Source organism: Trichosurus vulpecula, chromosome 5, assembly GCF_011100635.1.
Source record: "Trichosurus vulpecula isolate mTriVul1 chromosome 5, mTriVul1.pri, whole genome shotgun sequence".
Taxonomy (NCBI): domain Eukaryota; kingdom Metazoa; phylum Chordata; class Mammalia; order Diprotodontia; family Phalangeridae; genus Trichosurus; species Trichosurus vulpecula.
The window spans coordinates 294,224,835-294,245,980 of NC_050577.1; the positions used below are offsets into that span (position 1 = coordinate 294,224,835).

Here is a 21,146-nt window from a genome sequence, read left to right on the forward strand (position 1 = left end):
TAACACAAAATAAGTACACAGAACACTATCATCATTCCCCCCCCTCAAACAATTGGGGCTCAAAATCTTGGGGTAAGGGGTGAAGGTCTCATTTTCCATAGCTTCTTCATGCTGAAATTGGATGTAGAGCTGTGCCTGCCCCAAAGAGTCCCATTCCAGCGGTCAGTTCTTTCAGCAAGCTGGCAGGAATTCCAAGAACGCTACGTGCCTAGGCAGTCACCGGAAAGTGCAGGGTACTTAAGCTTAAAGGAGACAGAACTAGCAACAAAGTTAACCAAAACAAAGAACAAAAAGAGTAGGCAAGTATGGGCTATCATCCTTTAAATAAAATCATCTCCAGTTTGGTTGAGATTTCAGTTATGCAGAGATCCAATATCAGAGCCAAACTCAGATGGGAAATGTTTCTTTTTAAACGGAACACAATGAGGAAACTAAGCCAAGAGGATCCCACCCTAGATGGAGACTAGGATTGTCCTCCCAGCCTTTCCCCAGATGTACAAGGGAAACCAGGAGGATCCCATCCTAGATAGAGACTAGGATTGTCCTCCCAGCCTTTCCTCAGATGTACAAGGGAAACCAGGAGGATCCCATCCTAGACAGAGACTAGGATTGTCCTCCCAGCCTTTCCCCAGATGTACAAGCTTTCATCCGTTAATCACACAAAGTCACCTTCCCTGAGTGGCTTGTGGCAATTACCAGCATCAGCCATACCTGTGGGGTCCGTGAATCTAATATTATAGCCCTATTCACGGTAAAATATATGGTTCATGGGTACGATTTGGTAATTATCTTCCCCTGAATAGACAACTGTTACAGTGTTGTTCTTCCCATGGGCTATGACTTCTGCAGCCTTTGGAATATCATCTGGCTTCTGTTTTACCCATACCTTAGCTCCCAACTTTATTCTATCAATGGAGCAAGCCCCCTTTTCCCCTCTAGTAGTTATTTTGGGAGGAGGGTCAGTTTTCACAAAGGGTATTTTTTCACAGGGGATAATAATCACTTGAACTATCCTATCATTCCTACCAAATTGTACAGGTTTTTCACCCAAATTCTGGAGTGTCACAACAATTTCTTTTTGATAATTCGAATCTATCACTCCAGCCAATACATGTACTCCTTGAGCTGCTAATCCTGGTTTAGGTAATATACATCCAAAATGATTCTTGGGGATTCTCATACATACTCCAGTAGGGGTTTTTCTTATCTCTTTCTTATTCAACCTAAAATTCTCTATACAATGTAAATCATATCCTGCCGAACCAGGTGTTCCTGGACATGGTAGGGGGACATCTTCCCTCACAGTCCAAAATTCAATATTTTGGATCTCACGTGTTTGCTGTTCTCTAATCTGCAAATTTGGGGTCATCATTCTGGCTAGAGGTGTACTCCCCCCTAAGGGTCTATTATTCAAATTACGTAAGGCAATAGACAAATTATCCTTCCAATGTCGATATGAATTATTAGAGCTTAATTTTCTCAGCTGTTCTTTCAACAATCCGTTCATTCTTTCAATCAGCCCAGATCTTGTGGGTAATATGGAATATGATATATCCATTCTATATTATTCAACACACAATATCTTTTCACTTCTTTGCCCTTGAAATGTGACCCATTGTCACTTTGAATTTGCATTGGGGTTCCATAGTATAAACTTACAATATCTAGGGTTTTACAGGTGTTTTTCTGAGTTGCGTCCTTATAAGGACAAGCCACTAGTACACCTGAATAGGTGTCAACACACGTACATACATATTTACATCCTTTATCCTGCAGTAGTGGGCCAATATAATCTACCTGCCAGATTTCGGCTGGAACTTTTCCCCTTGCTATTTCTCCAGTTACTATCCTAGGAAGAATTCGTTCTTTTTCTAATTGACATATACAACACCCCTCTGTTATTTGCTTTAACAATGCGTGACAGATACTGATACCTCGATCCTGTGCCCATCGGTGGGTGGCCTGCACCCCTAAATGGCCGGCAGTCTGGTGGACCCATCTTGCTAAGGCTGTGTCATCAGTTGGAGTTGGAGTAGGGACAATACATTCAGTGGCAATCTTTGCTAGTCAATCCGCATGTGCGCTGTACTCACGTTCTGGTGTGGTCAGGGTCGCGTGAGCATCAACATGAAAAACTGACAAATCCGCAACCAAAGACATGTCCCATATATTTTCCCATAACTCTTTACCCCAGACTTGTTTGCCATGAATCTCCCAATTCTGATTCCTCCATATAGGCATCCAAGTAGCTAATCCATTAGCTACTGCCCATGAGTCAGTAAATATATGACACTGTCCTCCCTTCTCCATTGTGATGGCCTGATGTACTGCCATCAGTTCAGCATATTGGCTACTTCTCCCTGTCCCAGAACTTTCCAGAGTTTGCCTAGTACAGGGGTTATAGGCTACTGCTTTCCAATGTCTCTTCTGTCCTAAATATTTTGCTGTCCCGTCAGTAAACCAAGCGTGTTTCTTCTGTTCTACATTTAGTCCATCATACCCATTATTCCATTTCACCAAGGATGGCACCATCTGCTGCTTAGATTCAAGGGGTTTTTCATTTCTCTCAGTGCCAATGTTCGCCACCGATTCATGTAAAGCAGAAACTCCACTTTTGCCTGCTCTAGACCTATTCTGAATATACCATTTCCATTTGATTATGCTCGCCTCTTGTGCATGTCCAATTCTGTGAGAAGCTGGGGTACTCATTACCCAAGTCATAATTGGAATTCTAGGCCTTAATATCACTTCATGACCCAGAGTTAGTTGCTCAGTTTCTACTAAAGCTCAATATGCAGCTAACAGCTGCTTCTCAAAAGGTGTATACTGCACTCCAGATGAGGGCAGTTTCCTTGACCAAAAGCCTAAAGGTACACTTTGGCTCTGTTGTTTTTGCCACAGACTCCAATTTGCATAGTCATCTTGTACAGTCACTTGTAACTCCACTGGCCCATTTTGCATAAGCCATAAGTCCAGGGCTAATTGTATAGCAGCCTTTGCTTCCTCAAAAGCTCTACTTTGTTCAAGGCCCCAATCGAATTCATATTTCTTTCTGGTGACTTTATACAAGGGTTTTAAAATCTGTCCTAAATGTGGGATGTGGTGTCTCCAATAACCAAATAGCCCTATGAACTTTTGGGCCTCTTTCTTATTAGTAGGGGTGGGAAAATCCTGAATTGTTTGTCGAGCTTGTGGGAGAATTTCTCGCAGTCCTCTATTCCACTGTATCCCCAAGAATTTTACAGTTTGAGCTGGCCCTTGAACCTTTGCGGGGTTGATTTCCCATCCTTTGCTTTTCATATGGTCAATTAATAATGTTAAACTTTCCTCCACTTCTTTTATATTCTTTCCCTGTATCATGATGTCATCTATGTAATGTGTAAGCTATACACCAGGTAGCTTTAATTCATCCAAATGCTCTGCTACAATCCTGTGGCAAATAGTTGGGCTATGAATATATCCTTGTGGCAGGCGCGTAAATGTATACTGTCGGCCTTGCCAAGTAAAAGCAAACTGGTTCTATTGCTTGGGGTCTATTGGGATCGTAAAGAAGGCATTGGCCAAATCAATAACTGCATACCAAGTCCCTTCATGTTTTTGTATTCTCTCTATCAAAGTAACCGTGTCTGGAACAGCAGCATACAAGGGAGGAGTCACTTTGTTCAGCTGTCTATAATCTACTGTCATCCTCCATGTCCCATCTGACTTTCGGACTGGCCAGACAGGGTTGTTCCATTGAGTAGTTGTAGGGACTAACACTCCTGCTTCAACACATTCTCTTATAGTGTTGGCAATTTCATCTTGCCCACCTGGCACACGATATTGCCTCAAAGTAATTACTTGGGAAGGTTCAGGCAAAGTGATTGGGTCCATCTTGATTTTCCCCACTAAGACTGCATTAATACCTATTTTCCTCACAGCAAATTGGTATTTCCCTTCAGGTAAATTTAAGGTCATACCCTTCAAAATGTCTATTCCAATGATGTATTCAGGAATAGGCACAATAACCACACTATATTCTTTCTTGGGCAACTGTCCAATTTTCATCATCAATTTCACTTGTCTGGCTGATATTTCAGTCCCTCCTAATCCTGTGATGGTAATAGGAGTTCCATGGCTGAATTTGTCTGGATTCCCATAGATAAGGGTGGCCTTGGCCCCAGTGTCTATTAATGCCCTAGTTACTGTACTTGACCCATTTTTCCAATACATGGTCAAGTTAATGCGAGGTCTGCAATCCAGCTTACGTATTTCCTTAATTTGGGCTGGGGCCTGGCCTGTTTCCTAGTATTCCCTAGCATGTGATTCACTTGGGTATGAAGGTTCACCATCTGTAGCATTTGCAGGAGCAGTTCTTATTTCCCTATCTCTCCTGTTATCGAGTCCTTTATCTCGGTACATCCTGTACAATTCATTGGTTGGAAGGCCATCTATCATTTCAAAACCTACCCCTGCTCTCAATAGAGCAGTGAACATTTGTTTTCTTGTCACTCCATTCTGGCGCCAAGTTTGCTGGCTATTCACCCTTCTCTCTCGAGGAGATCTATCCCTTCCCCAGTCTTCTAAGTCATGTAACTGTAAAATCTTATTTATCACCTCAGTAAGATGGCTCCCTACTTCCCCAAGTAACAGATTCAAAATTTGTTGTTTATAAGCAGGGGGAGCTGTCCTAATTATTAAATTCCTATGAGGGATTCCTATGGGATCATTGTAATATTTGTCTGCAGTTCCTGTCATAATAGCAGTCTTCATTACCTCCTCCTTTAGTCTCATGATACAATCTTTAAGTGAATACCAGGGTCTGTGCTCAGTGGGCCACATAGAATCATTAGTATATCTCTTATTGCATCCCGCAGCAGCTAATGCCAACAGAGTAGTCCTGCTAGCATCATCTCTTCGCTGATGATGTTCCCTAAAAGCTTGTTGAACTAGAGGATCATGGCTGATACCTATGAATTTCATACAGTCCCTCTTATCTACTAATATTCCACCAGCCCCTTGATCACTGAGCCTTACCATCCAAGATATTAATGGTTCTCCTACTCTTTGGCTAAATCTACTCAAAATATCTGTGACCTCTTGTGGTGAGAAATCTTCCTGAAATTCCCTCGTAAATAAATTGCCACCTCGGGTTTCTGTCCTTCTCCTCTCTACGGGACGAATGCTTGTCTGAGTATTTAACCATCTCCCATTCTCTGTGCGAGGGATGTCCTGAACCCTAGTAGCGTTTTCTGTCTCAGCCCCTAACATTGTCTCATTTTCCCCCCACTCGCTTCCCCTGCCACCATGGCAAGGACAAAGCAGGCAGTCAGGCTTGGTCTGGGCTGAGTTGGGATGCACTCTTGGCTTATTTGGCCTCCTGTTGCTCCTAGCCACATTAATAGAAAAGTTCTCATCTGAGTCAGTGGGTTCTTGAGCAGCAATTTGTTCTCCTGCTATCTGAGATTCCCCTTCTTGCTGTGGGGTAGGAGTGCCCCCATCTCTTTCACTTAATCTCAATCTTTCATGTACTAGCCGGTAGGCTGATAACACTATCCAGCTTTGCCTAGATAGTGATGCTCCTGACTGAATCCCAACCTCTTGTAAACACCTTTCCCAATCCTTAGGATCTCCTCTCTGTAGCCTTGCTTCCCAGTTTTCATAGGGTCCGGCTTTTTTTTGCCAATTCCTTTGCTAAGGAGGAATAAAATGGATCCTCCCACCCTGGGATATTCATCTCTTCCTCTGAAGTTCTTCTGCTTCTGAATAGAGATCTTATACCTAGCGATCCCATCCACCTCGTCGCCAAATATATTAGGAAGGCAGAATTTATGATTTCAAAGAGAATCTCATATGTGCCTAAAAGGTCCGGAACCGCAGGATATAAGGAATTCTCTAGGCAGAAGGCAGGAGAACTAAAGCATGTATTTACACTCCACAGTAACAAGCCCACAAACCAGCGTCCCCATTTTGATATTTTCATCAAAAGCTTCCAGGCCCAATAAGTCCGCCTCACAAGGGTAACCAGGAGGCCATAGAGAAGTGAGATAGTATAAGGCAAAATCGTATACATGCTTCCCGTGTTCGGTAAGAGGATTATCCACTGGCCTCCAGTCCTGGCTCAGCACTCCTCACTCCACGTAGGTCAGCTCTGCTACTGGCAGCTCAGCTTTGGCCGTAGGTGTCTCTGGCTCCAACCGGAAAAGGAAAAAAGGGATCTTCAAGCTATCCTCTCCCCTCTTATAGAGTTTTTGACATCATCAAGCGCCGCCTGAATGACCAGGGCTGATTGGTTCTTGACTTGGCCCCTCCCCCTAGCGTAGACCAGGTTCTGGAGCTAACACCTCCCCTCAGCCAGCCCCATGACTCATCACACAGGAAGTTGTCTGCTTCCTGGAATGCTCTTTGGGCTTCCTGCCCTGGAAGAGCAAGCCACAGTGTCCAGAGGCTCAATGAGGTAAGCTGAGTCATTCAAAGAAAACAAAGGCCATTCTGGTTACACACCCAACAACACCAACAACACCAACCCCACCCCCTATCCAAGGTGACAGGACAAGAGTCCTAGAGCACATGAATCTGAAGTCAGAGGACCTAAGTTCAAATCCTAGATCTGCTCCTAACAACCCATGTGACCATGTGCAAGTCATTTCACCTATCTTTGCCTCAGTTTCTGCTTCTGTAAAATTAGGGGCTTGAACTAGAGGGCCCCTGAGGTCTCTTCCCTCTCTAAGATCCTTGGTTCCAAGGCACAAGGGAAGGTAGGATGCACTGGAGAATAGGGTCCGGATAAACTGTATGTGACTAGATGACCCCTAGAGTCCCTTCCTGCTCAAAATCCCATGATTCCTCACTTTGAGAACCACCGGCCACAGTGACAATAGCTGCAGATGTGGAGTCACAAGTTCCCAATCTGATTCCACCTCTGACTCTTCCCCAGTGTGACTCTGGTTCTCATTCCCCTTTCCTAGCCTTATATTTCTCATCTGTAAAATGAGGGGACCACTTTAAAGTAATTGCTGCAACCGTGTGAATGCAAAGATTAGAGAAAGAGACTGGATGCTGAGAATCCGAAAAAAACAAAAAACAAAAGCAGAATGGTCCTAAAGAATGAATAAGAAAACATGTCATTTCTCTCCTCTTTGTAGAGAGGTGGGGAACCACCAAGGCAGAATGCTGCATACATTGCCAGACCTTGTCACGTGCTGGTTGTTTTGGTTTAACTGTCTTTGTTACAAGAGAGGGTTCATTTGGGGAATTGGATGAAAAGAAGTATTTCAGAAATGAATAATAAAATCAATAAAATAGTTTAAAATAAAATCAAATGAGGTGTGTGGACTAGATGACCCTGGGAAGGAGGTGCTACCATTATCACCGCCATTTTACAGATGAGGAAACTGAGGACAGATAGAATATAAGTGACTTGCCCAGGGGTCACATAGCTACTGTGTGTCTGCGGTCACATTTGAACTCAGGTCTTCACTACTGGTGTAGCACTCTAACCACTGCACCACCTAGGTGCTAGGTTTCTGTACAGCTATGTACTCTTTTCTTTTTTAATTCTACGGACTAGATCCTAATTTCTTAGCACAGTATTATTTCTTCTTCATGAGTTCTTAGGGCCAAAGGTGGCTAAGCGGATCATGAGCCTTTCCAAATTTAGGCTGGTCAGTGGATAATGGAGACATTTGCTTTCTGCCAAGCCACTATCTGAACCAGACCTGTCAGGGCCCATGTTCCGCTGAAAGAGCCTTTGATAATCCAGTGGCACCTGCAAACCACACAATGTATCAAAGAAGGACTTGTTGCATGGATTTGGGGGCTGGGCTAGCCTGGGAATCTAACCTTCGTTACATTGTTTCTAAAGGAAAATATACTTCAAGTTTCAAGTGACTATCTTACAAAGCAATCTCTGGGACATACTATTCATAAATGAAGAGACTTTACTGCTGGCTTAAAAGGTCTGGTTTTTTAAAATCTTTTTTTTTATTTTAGACCTAAATACTAAAACTTAAATACATAATAAGAAAAGAAAAAGAAACATTATAAACTTAAACATAAAATAAGAAAAGAAAAAAAAAGCCATGAAATTTCCACTTCAAGAAAGCCTGTATAATAACTACCATGTACTGTGTTGTGAGCTGTCCATCTTTACTTCGCTTCCTTCTAAGTTTTCTTTTATTCTTTGCTGTACACTTTTTACTTTGTTCTTTCCCCTCCCCCACCCCACCCCGCCCAGGCTACAATCAAGTGTGGATATAGTTATATATAGATATGGATATATACATACACATATGCAAATATACACATACATATATAAATATATACTTTCCCTAACAGATTCGACTCCTAATCTTTGTTTTCTGTTTTCTCTTTTAAGGGAGAAATATCATTTCTTTCACCCTCAACTCACCTAGTCAAGCCACACAGGAACAAAAATGATGGAACACCTTCTTGATACCGTTACTCTGAAGTTCTGGAAAGGCAAACAAGGTATCACTTTCCTTTTCTCAAGTTGGCTCAATATTATCCACATCTGGATAATTCAGCATTATCCAGAACTTGCATAGTTCAACATTAGCCAGACCTGAAATGATTCAGCTTTATCCAGATCTGAGGTAATTCAGCTTTATCCAGAGCTGGGATTATTCAGCATTATCCAGAGCTGGGATTATTCAGCATTATCCAGAGCTGGGATTATTCAGCATTATCCAGATCTGAGGTAATTCAGCTTTATCCAGAGCTGGGATTATTCAGCATTATCCAGATCTGAGGTAATTCAGCTTTATCCAGAGCTGGGATTATTCAGCTTTATCCAGAGCTGGAATAGTTCAACATTATTCACGCTTGAAATAATTCCACATTACCCAGACCCAGGATAATTTAACATTATCTAGACTTGGAATAGTCCAAATCTAGAATGATTCAACATTATTGAGTTCTAGAAATGAGGGCCATTACCCTTTCGTCCTGGGTTTACCTGCTCTTGTGACTCAGTCTCCAAATGGATTGAAGAAATGGCAGGTGAGTTTGTATGGGGGAAGATAGAGTGTGAATGTCAGTGTCGGGAAGGACCCAGTTCATTTCAACTAATTCAATTTAACAGGCATGTAATGAAGCACTTACCTTGTGTTAGGCTCTGGGCAAGGTTCTAAGATTACAAAAATGAAAATGAATTATTCCCTGCCACAAAGATGCTTACATTTTTCTTTGGAGATACAATATGTATCCCACCCTTGTTAAGGAAATAGAGTTAGAATTCTCAACCCAGTTATGAAGTTCTCCAAAGCTCTCCTCCTGCCCCTTTTCCTGGGTTTGAGGAGTATCTATCTCAGCCAGAAATGGGGTAGTTTGTCCATATGGCCTCTCACCCACCTAAGAAAACCCAGTCATGCTAGAGTCTAGTGACTCTCAAACATTTTGGTCTCAGGTCCCCTTTACACTCTTAAAAATTATCCAGAACTCTGCCCCAGATTTTTTCTTTATATGAGTTGTAACTATAGATATTTGCTGTATTAGAAATTATAACATCCTAGTACTTATATAAAAACAAATCTTGATCTCCTAGACCCCACCCCCAGGGGGCTCACAAGGACCTAAGGCGTTTAGTCAAGTGTCTCCTAGGAACTCAGGATGTGTGAAGCTCTATCAGATCACACCATAGGCATTGCTAAGGTCAAGGTCCTAGAGGACAGACGCATAGCAGAATCAGTGCCCTCAGGAAGGCAGGTGGTGCTACCAGGAGGATAGAGAAGGAGCTGATAAGGGTCCCCAAAGACCAGCTTTACATAAAACTCTAGAGCTAGAATGCATCTCAGAAACTGTTTAGTCAGACCCCATTATTTAAATAAGAGGAAACTGAGGTTTAGAATATAGAAGTGACTTAGATAAGGTCACACAGGAAGTAGGTAACAAAGGCAAGGTTTGGACCCAGTACCTTTGATTCCAAAATCAGCTAAGTTTTGCTGAGGGATGGCTCCAGGGGGAGAGGCTGAAGAGCACAAAGAAAGGGACACTGAACTCTTCAGGGAGGAGGAATAGGAAAAATAGGGTTTGGAGTTTAAACAAGATCACAGATATAGCTCTAGGTTTGGAAGGGACCTCAGAGTCAACTCCCACATTTTTGCAGATAGGGGAAACTGAGGTCCAGGTGCTATGTGATGGATGGACACCACCTCTCTCTAGCTACCTTCATCCTTCACTCAAACAAAACCCCCAAGCCCCAAATACTTCCTTTTCCTATGCTGACAGGATTTTTTTAGAGCTTTAAATGATCTTCTAAATGTCTTATCTGACAGATGAGGAAACTGAGACCCAGAGAGGTCAAGTCACACAGATCTGGCCCCCAGTATTGTCATCACTCATTAGATGTCAGTGTGGCAGAAAGAACTCTAAAAACACGGATTTGAATCCTAGCTCTGCCCTCCGCCGGCTGAGTGGCCCTGGGCAAGTCACTGCACATGGCTGGATCTGACTTTCCTAACATATAAACCAGGGGAAATAAGATTTGCTCTCTCTCCCTCCCAGAGTTGTTGTGATACGAGTGTTTTGTAAACCTTGGAGCACTAGTGGAATGGGAGTTATTATCCTGGGAGTCCCCTGGAGACCTTGCTCTCATTTCTCAATGCTCCAAGGTTAACAAAACATGTCAACAACTCTGGGAGGGAGAGAGCTCAAGTCTTATTTCCCCTGGTTTATACCCTAGGAAAGCCAGACTCAGACATGTCCAGTGACTCACCCAGGGCCACTCAGCTGGCAGAGGTCAGAGATAGGATTCAAATCTAAAGTTCTAACATTTTTTTGGAGATCACAGAGTCCCTACCCTGAAAGGTACCACTCTGAACCCAGAGTCACAGAATCACAGAATGTCACAGTTGGGAGGGATTTTAAAGCATGGAATGTCTGAGGTGGGAGGGGCCTGAGAGCAGGGAATGTTCAAGGGGGGAGGGACCCTTAGAACATGGAATGTTAAAACTGAGAGAGACCTTAGAACAGGGAATGTCAGAGTTGGGAGATTTTAAAATATGAAATGTCCAAGGTGGGAGGGACCCTTAGAACATGTAATGTTAGAACTAGGAGGGACCCTTAGAACATGGAATGTTAGAACTGGGAGAGACCTTAGAACAGGGAATGTCAGAGGGGAGGGATTTTAAAATATGGAATGTCCAAGGTGGGAGGGAATGGAATGTTAGAACTGGGAGGGACTCTTAGAACATGGAATGTTAAAACTGGGAGGGACCCTTAGAACATGGAATATCAGAGGGGAGAGGGGCTGTTTCAACAATCTGGCTAGCAGCTGCTGTGGGGAAGAAAAACTAACACAAGCCCAACAACAAGAATGCTGCCAGCACAGGTCCTTTTGATCTGCTTTACTAAGGAAAGCAATGTTAAGGGGTTGACAATCTCACTTTAATCCAGCATACAAATACCATTCACTTAGTTCAGGGGGAAAAGTCACCACCCTGAACTTCAGAGCAAATACAAACAAACTACAAACATTGACAGACAGACCAAACACAATTTATAGTTACCAACATCTAAGTTCAGCCCAGGAGCTCATAACGAGGGCTGGCCCAGAGTCACGTGCGCTGTGGGTAAGAGCTCCAAAAACGAGAAAGCCAACCCCTGGTTTTATATCTTTTTCAGGGTCAAGGGTGAGTCACACATGCGATTCACCCAGGTGACCTAGAATCATCACAAAGATGCGACTTAAACCTATGTGGTCTAAAAGCCTCTGATGTCAGAAACAAGCCACTCAAACCCATGTAAATTAGGCCCTCCCCTGAGGCAAGCAGTTCACCAAGGACTCCTAATCTAATCAAGGAAACAAAGGCCAAACTCTTCAAGGGCATGTGGTTGAACTGAGTGCTAAGAGCCCATTTTGATTGCCAACACAGGGGCTTTAGAGACCATTTACTCTAACTCCCTCATTTTGCAGCTTGGGTAACTGGGGTCCTGAAAGACTGAATGATGGATAGTAATGACAGCTTAAATCGCTAGCTCCTTAGGGTTTGCAGAGCACTTTCCTCACAACAGTCCTGGGAGATACAAATAGGTATGGAGAGTATTGTCCCATTTCATGGTTGAAGACACTGAGTTTCAGATAGGTCTTGGTCGAAGTTAACAAGAAAGTGGCTGGTAGAGTAGGGATCAGAAGGAAGCAAGACCTCTAACCATGTTCTTCCTCATCCACTAGAAAATAAGTGCCTTGTACCCGCCACCCCCAAGGATCTGCCAGACTCCAAGAGCATGAAAGAGCTGAGTCAGAGCGAGCCCTCTGAAGATGAAGCTTGGGAGAGATTCTTTGCTGATTCTGCCTCAAAGAGGTACTGGCCCACGGTGCTGGTGTCTCTAGGGAGGCTCATTGGGTGGCTCCCTACCTGGGTAGCTGCCCTCTCTACTAGACTGAAACCTCCGTGGTAAAGCCTGGGCTAGTAGAAAGAACACTGGATTTAGTCAGAGGACTCGTCTTGGAATCCCTTCTGCTATATCTACTGCTTCCTATCTGTATGACCTTGGCCTAGCCACTTCATTCTCTTGGGTGGACTAGATGACCTTTTAAAGTTCCCTAGGTACTAGATCTTATGACTCTAGGGCAGGGACCGTGACTTACTCATTTTTATAGCTTCTCAAAGCCTAGCTAGCTTAGGGCTGTGCACATACATTGTAGTTAGACTGAATGACACTTCTTCTAGGCTACTCTGATTGGAATGAAAGATAATAACAATGACATCCAAAGCTGGGATTTCTATAGTATTCTAAGGTTTGTAACACTCTTTATACACATTATCACATTGAAGCCTCGTAACAGCACTGTGAGGCAGGTGCTATGAGTATGACTGTGCCCATTTGATCTGTAGAAACTGAGGTTCAGAGTAGTGAAACAAGTCACCACAAAATCTGAATCTCAAACAGGCAAAAGGATTCAGAGTTACATTACGGTTTAAATTAAAATGTTCTCAAACCCACATGGGAAAAGATGAACAAAGAAGAGCTTTGTGATGATGTGTCCAGTGGGGTATCCCATTGGACCACTGAGGTCGAATGGCTTCACATGTGACCCAGCTGCAGCCCACAGCAAACATCGTGTAGTAAAAGAAATAAAAATGCGCCAGGGTTTGAAGGCAGAAAGCCTGGATTCGAATGCTACCTCGGCTACTTATTAGCCGTGTGGCGGTGGAGAAGTCGAGTCTGCTCTCTCGATCTGTTTCTTCACCTGCAAAATGAAGGGGTTGGCCTTCATGACCTCTAGGGAGCCTTCCAACGCCAAAGATCTGGGATTAATGTACCTGTTCTTTTCTTTTTGTCTGGATATTTGCAGTGTCTCATTGAACTAGACTGCAATCTCACAATTTAGGTGTCACTATCAGGCACACCATGCACTCATACGGGCTCCATTCTGTTAGGTTTGCATTTCCAGACTCCATAGCACGAATTAATGCTGTCACTTATAGAGTGCTTTAAGGTTTGCAAAGAGTTTTTACAGATATCTCATTTTATCCTCACGATAACGCTGGGAGGTGGATGCTATCATTATCTTCATTTCACAGAAGGGGAAACTGAGGCTCGGAGATGTTAGAGGTCCTAGGTTTAGAACTAGAATGGATTTTAGAGGTCATGCCACCACCCCCACGCTTTGCAGATGGAGAAACTGAGGCCCAGGGAAGGTAAGTGATTTGTCCAGGGCACAGAAGTAGTGTCAGAGAGGGAATCTGAACCTACTCTGACTCCAGAGGCAGTGCTCTTTCCACTGTCCTTCGCCCTCTAGGGCCATAGAAAGTTAAGTTTAATTCTTTTTCTGCATGATAAATGTTCACATACTTAAAAATATCTTTCAGATATTTTTATCTTCAGAGCATGTAATATCAGAGCTAGAAGGGACCTAAGAACCTAGAATGCTGAGTTGGGAGGGGCTCTAGAACAGGGAATGGCAGAGCTGGGAGAGGCCCCAGAACAGGCAGTGACAGAGCTAAGAGGGATCAGAGTCTTCCTTTCTCCAGAAACAGTCATTGGAAGTCATGGTCTCTTGCCATCTTGGGCAGCTTCTTTTCCAGAATGAAGTGCCCCTGAGGGAGCACAGTTGCTCAGATTTGGTCTGATGGGGTCAAAGAATACAGTAATTTTTCTCTCCCTCATTGGCCTTGACTGATACAGCCCAGGATCCCAACCCACCTCACCACAGCCTCATCTAATGCCGTGGCACAGTGTGGCAGTGACTCTGCATCTTTAGATATTACATCAACAGAGCACAAGCTCGAGCAGGATATACTTTGATTATGGAACAGACTCTCCAGCTGTCGTCCAAGGTCCCACTGAGTAAATATGAAGAGGTTCAACACCAAGTTGATCACACATTGACAATGAACATTATAACCATAGAAACTTTTAAACTCATGTTTAGAGAGGCATTTGAGGACTCGACACCATCAATCAATCACTTACGGAATATCTGCTATGTACCTCTACTAAGGTGACACAGTGGATAGAACAGTGGGCCTTGGAAGCAGGAAGACCTGAGTTCAAATCCTGTCTCAAATACTTACTCAATGTGTGACCCTGGAAAAGTCACTTAACTCTTCCAGACTCAATTTCTTCATCTATAAAATGAGAGGGTTGAATTTGATGGCACCTTTTAAATTCTAAATCTATGATCCTATAAATTAAATCCAGACTCTGTCATCTAACATGTCACCTCTCCCTCTTAGCTTCATGTTCACTGACAATTGGATAACCATCCGTCTGCTCCTTCCCTAGTCACTGATAAAAAGCAATTATTCTTGTTCAGGAATGATATTATTAATTACCACACTAAACTAAGTTGCTCAAGAGAGTTACTAGGGTCATGATGTGGTATCAATGCAGACCAAGAATGAAGTTCAGAGATAAAGGAAGAAAATGCCAGGCCCCAGAAAGAAGAGGAGGAAGAAAGGGAAAAAAGAAAGAGAGACAGAGATAGAGAGGGATAGACAGTGAGAGACACACAGAATGACAGAATGTGTGTGTATATGCGTGTGTGTGAGAGAGAGAAAGAGAGAGAAGAGAGGGAGAAAGAGAGAATAAAAGAGGAGAGAGAGAAGACAGAGAGAGAAGAAAAGAAAAGGGGAGAGAGAGAAGAGAGAGAGAAGAAAAGGGGAGACAGAGAGGGAAGAGGAGAGAGACAAAGAGAGAGACAGAAAGAGAGAGAGAAGAAAAGAGGAGACAGAGAGAGAAGAGAGAAAGAGAGAGAAGAAAAGAGGAGAGAGACAGAGAGAGATAGAGAGAGAAAGACACAGAGAGAGAGAGAATGAGAGAGAGAGAAAGAGAGAGAGAGACCCTAGAGAGCACTTCACAACAGAGAAAACACCTAGCTGAATTCAATTCAAATCAATGTGCATTTATTAAGCACCTACTATTTGCTAGGGACTGGGGATACAAAGACAAAAGTGAATCAGCCCTGCCCTCAAGAAGTTTACATTCTATCAGGGAAAATGATGTGTACATAAATCGGTAAATACAAAATACATAAAAGTTCCACCTCTCACAATACTGGCTGCGTGGGCCTGGGCAAGTCATTTTCCTCTCAGTGCTTCTCTAAGCAATTCTCTGAGCCTGCATAGAGAAGTTTGGTAGAAGGAATTTCCTCATGATAGGAGTTCATATTGGTGACAATAATAGTTTGGTTCCTCTGCAGTATGTGCCAGGTGCTGGGGATATGAAGGCAAAAGTGAAATGGGGAGCTTTGTGATATGCCAAAAGAATGCCTCAGCTAGAAATAGACATCAGCTGAAGGCTGAGTGGACTTGGGGATCAGGCTGAACCTTTCAGAGGTTTTCATTCAACTCAAGGCAGCAAACTTTTCTTAAATATCTGTACTGGGGGCTTTATGCTGTAGAAAGTTTTGGATAAGATAGAGCTCAGTTTAGTGTAAAGGCAGAGGGAAGGTACCCCTCTCCCCACCTCCTTGGTCTGATCTGAGGTCCTTAACAAAAAGAATACCAGGTCACCACTCCCTACCTCATGCTGTCCCCCAAGGAAGCAATCTTCTTTTTGTTCAGTTTGAAATTGGAGTGTCTCCTTACAGAGCTGGAAGCCCCAAAGATCAGAATTCTCCTTATTAGCCTGTAAGCTCCTCGAGGGCAGGGACTGGGTCTTCCTTCCCCCAGTGTCCAGCACACTGCCTTGCATGAAGGGGACCATTGGTTTAGAGATGGAAGGGACCTTAACGTTCCTGTAGTCCTACCACACCACTTCACAGATGAGAAACCTGGAAACCAGAGAAAGGAATTTCAGTAGATTATAACTTTCCTGAGGACAGGGACTTTTGTTTGTTTTTGTAACCGCAGTACCTAGCACATGGTTGGTGCTTAATTAATGCTTGACCCATTGATTGAAGAGGTCAGAGTTGGAACTCCAGAATATCAATCAAGTGCTCTTTCCCTTGTTCCATGGTGCTTCCAATGCCCAGGACTCAAGAGGATTCCCATATCTGACAGACTTCTTTCATGCTCTGAAATTCAGATCATAATCTGAGTAAAGAAAAACAATGTTTTTGTTATTTGGGCAGTGGGGTAACTCACAGCAGATAACGCGTCAGGCTTGGAATTAGATGACTTGAGTTCAAATCCATTCTCAGATACTTACTAGCTGGGCAAGTCACTTAACCACTATTTGCCTCAGTTTCCTTATCTGTAAAATGGGCATCTACTTCCCAGGGTGACTGTGAGAGATAATGGTTGCAAAGTGCCTGGCCCAGAATGAGTATTACATAAATGTTAGCTGTTATCATTAATGTCATCACCATCAGTCATTTGGCTTCAATCATTCACAGGGAAGAGGCCAATGTGCTCTGTGAGAGCCTGTGTGGGTTATATGAAGACAAGCTGTTCAATGACGTCGACTCTTTGATGATGCTGATTGAGCAAGATGACAGTCTCTCAGCTGAGGACAAAATCTTTCTGAAAGAGTTTCCTGAGAAGAAGCTGGAACTACAGAAGCGTATCCAGGACCTCCATGCTGCTGCAGACCAAGTCGACAAGACCCACAAGAAATGCGTCATCACCAACGTGGTAGTGGGCTCCACCAGCGTCCTCTCTGGTGTCATGAGCATCCTGGGCTTGGCTCTTGCACCAGTCACAGCAGGAGGAAGTTTGGTCCTCTCCACTTCTGGGATTGGCTTGGGGGCAGTAGCTGCTATCACCAGCCTTTCCTCAAGCGTCATTGAACATGCCAGCAATTCGGTAGCGAGAGAGCAAGTGAGCAACCACAAGGGGACCAAGGGACAAGCATCCGTGGTGGTCTTGTGTAAGGAGGTACCCCAAGTCGTTTCTGTTGCTCAGAAGTGTATTTCTATGGGTAACCAAGTCATGGAAGAAATCAAAAAGAACATCCGTGCCTTCCGCTTGGCTAAAGCCAATCCCTGTTTAACTACGAGTGCCAAAAATTTCATGACCACTGGGTACCTCTCAACCCGGAGTGCCCAGAAGGTGGAGAAGGCCTTTGGTGGTACAACCCTAGCCATGACCAAAGGCTCCAGGATGACGAGCGCCATTTCAATAGGTGCATTGGTTCTGGTAGACATGATTACCTTCATTGGAGAGCTGAACCATTTACTAGAGGGGGCAAAGGCTGAAATGGCAGAAGAACTTAGGGAGCAGGCTCAGGAGATGGAAAGGAAACTTGGGGAGCTTTCTCAGGCATATAATGGTCTGTTGGATATCATCACCTCACAGAGCACCAGAGAAGGGGAAGCTGTGGATGATGCGGTAGGATCAACTCAATAGGAGCACAAAAAGTACCTTCCTTTAGGTGAAGGTTTATGGGATGTTCAGCCTACAGAGCACAGCTGAAAGTTTAGACACCATCTTAGGAGAGCTAAGGCATGTGCTGGGACCAGGGACAGATTTATTGGCACTCACACCTGGAAAGAAAAGATCAATGAATTTTTGGCAGTATTATTGGTTTCCATATTTTTCTATGTCTGTGTCTGTCTCTACACACACACACACACACACACACACACACACACACACACACAGAGGTATATACTGTATATTCTAATTCTTAACATTCTACTCTCTCTCTCTCTCTCTCTCTCTCTCTCTCTCTGTCTCTCTCTCTCTTTCTCCCCCACCCCCCACTATCTCCCTCTCTGTTTCTCCTTTATCTCTTTCTGTCTCCCTCCTCCTTGCCATACACATATATGCATCTAGTGTAGTAAACAAGATGAACTAGAGATTCTAATGCAAGAAGACAAATCCCACATCATAGCATGGATATTTGGTGGGACCTGGGACTGGAGCATGGCTCTGAAGAGCTGTAACATTCCAAAGGAACAAAACAGACAAAAGGAGCAGGGAGGTAACATTGTATCTTACAAAAATATACTCATGAGAAGAAATCCAGGCACCTGAGGGGAGAAGTGCAGTGGAGAGCATTTGGGTGAGAATCAAAGGAAGGAGAAACAGACATATTATACTATACACCCCCGGGCCAGATAGAGGAAATGGATGATGAATTTGGGAAATATCACAAATCTCATATTAAGACATGGCATCATAGTGATGAGGGTCTCTGACTATGCAAATATATTACTCTTTTCCCAATAAAAAGGTCACAAATAAATTTCTAGCTTGTTTTAAATACAATTTCATTCTTCAAAAGGTAGAAGGAAATTTGCGAGTCTGAAGCTGATCCCAGACAATACAGAAGAACTCACCAATGAAGTAGGAACCATGGGAACTTTAGGAGGAAGAGACCAACTCAGAGTTTTGGTAGGTAGAGGAAAGCCAAGCGTGTTCCAGCTTGTACCTTGGATTATAGAAGAATAGATTTAAAAGAGTTTAAAGAAAAGAGATGGAGAATACCACGGCCTGAAATTCTACAGGGGAAGTTGGTCCAGGAAGGATGGGAAACCCTTAAGAATGAAACCCTAGAGAAACAAAGGGAAACAACCCCCACAAGGGGCAAATAGGGAGTCTTGTAAAAGAGAATAATGGCCATTGACATCTAACAAGAAAGGTACAGAAGATGGAAGCAAGGGTATGCAACAGAAGAAGAATAAAAAAGCAGGGTAGGATCTTGTAAGAGTGTCATGAGTGCTAAAGTTCAGAATGAGCTAAAGAAGCCTGATGAATTTGAGCTCTGCTGGTAGCAAGAGGAAGATTAAAGAAAGGGGAACTTATGCAAAGGGTGGATGGAATGGTGAAAAGGATAAGAAAGAGAATGCATAACTATTTAATTCTTTATGTTTTCTTTGCTGAGTTTGATTCCTGGCAAAATACAGAAATGGACTGTTAAAAAGATGGTCTCTAATAATAAAATAATTAATAAAATAAAAAGGATTGTCTATGAACACTTAGAAGAGGAAGAAGTCATCTGTTAGGCCTGGTATGGGTTCACTAAGATTGAGCTGTGCCCCAGAGATCCCACTACTAAGCATATGCCCCAAACAGGTCAAAGAGAGAAAGGCCAAAATATTTTTTGTAGTAGCAAAGCCTAGAAATAAAGTAGATGCCCATCGGTTGCGAAACGAATAAAGAAATTGTGTTACATGAATGTAATGAGCTATTACTGTTCCTTAAGAAACGATGCTTATGAAGAATTCAGAGAAGCATGAAAGACTTGCACAAAGTGATGCAGAGAGAAATCAGCAGAGACAAGAGAACAATGACTATAACCATGCAAATGGAAACCACCACCACAGCCACCACAAACCTGGGAGCTTGTTCCTAAAGGGGAAAGGAGAAAATGCATTCTTTCCCTTCTTTGAAGAGGTGTTGTGCTATGGCCGTAGAGCATTGTGGATACTGTCTGATTCAGCTGATGAGCTGTCTAGTTTTATTGAACTGCTCCCTCCCCCACCTACCTTTTTTCTTCTTTCTTACAAAAAAAATGACTCTCTGGAGAGGGCATAGGGGAGAATATTTTTGGAAATGAAAGTGATATAAAATGAGATATCAATAAAAAGTTTTAATAAAAAAAGAATGGATAAGTGTAGACAATATAAAATACTTGGACATCTACCTGCCAAGACAAACTCAGGAACTATATGAACACAATTACAAAGCACTCTTCACACAAATAAAGTCAGATCTAAACAAATGGGAAAAATAACTGTTCATGGGTAGGCCAAAGCAATATAATAAAATTACAATTCTATCTAAATTAATTTACTTCTTCAGTGCCATACCAATCAAACTACCAAAAATTATTTGATAGAGCTAGAAAAAAAAACAACAACATTGATCTGGAAAAACAAAAGGTCAAGAGCATCAAAGGAATTAATAAAAAATGCAAAAGAAGGTGGCCTAGTCATACTAGATCTCAAATTACATTATAAAATGTTAATCGTCAGAATGGCTCAGAAACAGAGTGGTGGATCAGTGGAATAGAACAGGTACACAAGACACGGTAGTAAGTGACCAAAGTAATCTAGTGTTTGATAAACTCAAAGATCCCAGCTTCTGGGACAAGAACTCACTATGTGACAAAAATTGCTGGGAAAACTGGAAACCAGTATGGCAGAAACTAGGGACAGAACAACATCTTACACTGTATACTAAGATAAGGTTGAAATGAGTACATGATTTAGACATAAAGAGTGATGCCATAAGCGAATTAGGAGAGCAAGGAATAGTTTGTCTGTCAGATCTATGGAGAAGGGAAGAATTTAGGACCAAATAAGAGAGAGGGAACATTATGAAGTACAAAATGGATAATTTTGATTACATTAAGTTAAAAAGGTTTTACACAAACAAAGCCAGTGCAGCCAAGATTAGAAAGAAAGTAGAAAGCTGAGAAACAATTTTTACAGCCAGTGTCTCTGATAAAGGCCTCATTTCTACATAGAGAACTGAGTCAAATTTATAAGTCATTTCCCCATATCCCCAGACAATATGAACAGGCAATTTTCAGAGGAAGAAATTAAAGCTATCTATAATCATATGAAAAAATGCTGTAAATCACTATTGATTAGAGAAATGCAAATCAAAGCAACTCTGAGGTCCCCACCTTACACCTATTGGATTGGCTAATATGACAAAAAAGGAATATGATAACTGTTGGAGAAGATGTGAGAAAATTGGAACACTAATGCATTACTGGTGGAACTGTGAACGGATTCTAGAGAGCAATTTGGAACTATGTCCAAAGGGTTATAAAACTGTGCATACCCTTTGATCTAGCAATACTCC

At 42.7% G+C, this 21,146-nt stretch overlaps 1 protein-coding gene across 1 annotated transcript in view; it reads left to right on the plus strand.

Annotated features, from left to right (window-relative positions):
* LOC118852299 (apolipoprotein L6-like) overlaps positions 1–17,885 on the plus strand; it is a 21,354-nt gene extending 3,469 nt beyond the window's left edge. Inside the window, exons 2-4 of the mRNA XM_036762007.1 lie at positions 8,357–8,469; positions 12,173–12,302; positions 16,784–17,885. Coding sequence (XP_036617902.1) covers positions 8,415–8,469; positions 12,173–12,302; positions 16,784–17,735 — 1,137 coding nt within the window. The 5' untranslated portion in view covers positions 8,357–8,414 and the 3' untranslated portion in view covers positions 17,736–17,885. The remainder of the gene's footprint in view (positions 1–8,356; positions 8,470–12,172; positions 12,303–16,783) is intronic.
* The last annotated feature ends 3,261 nt before the right edge of the window (positions 17,886–21,146 follow it).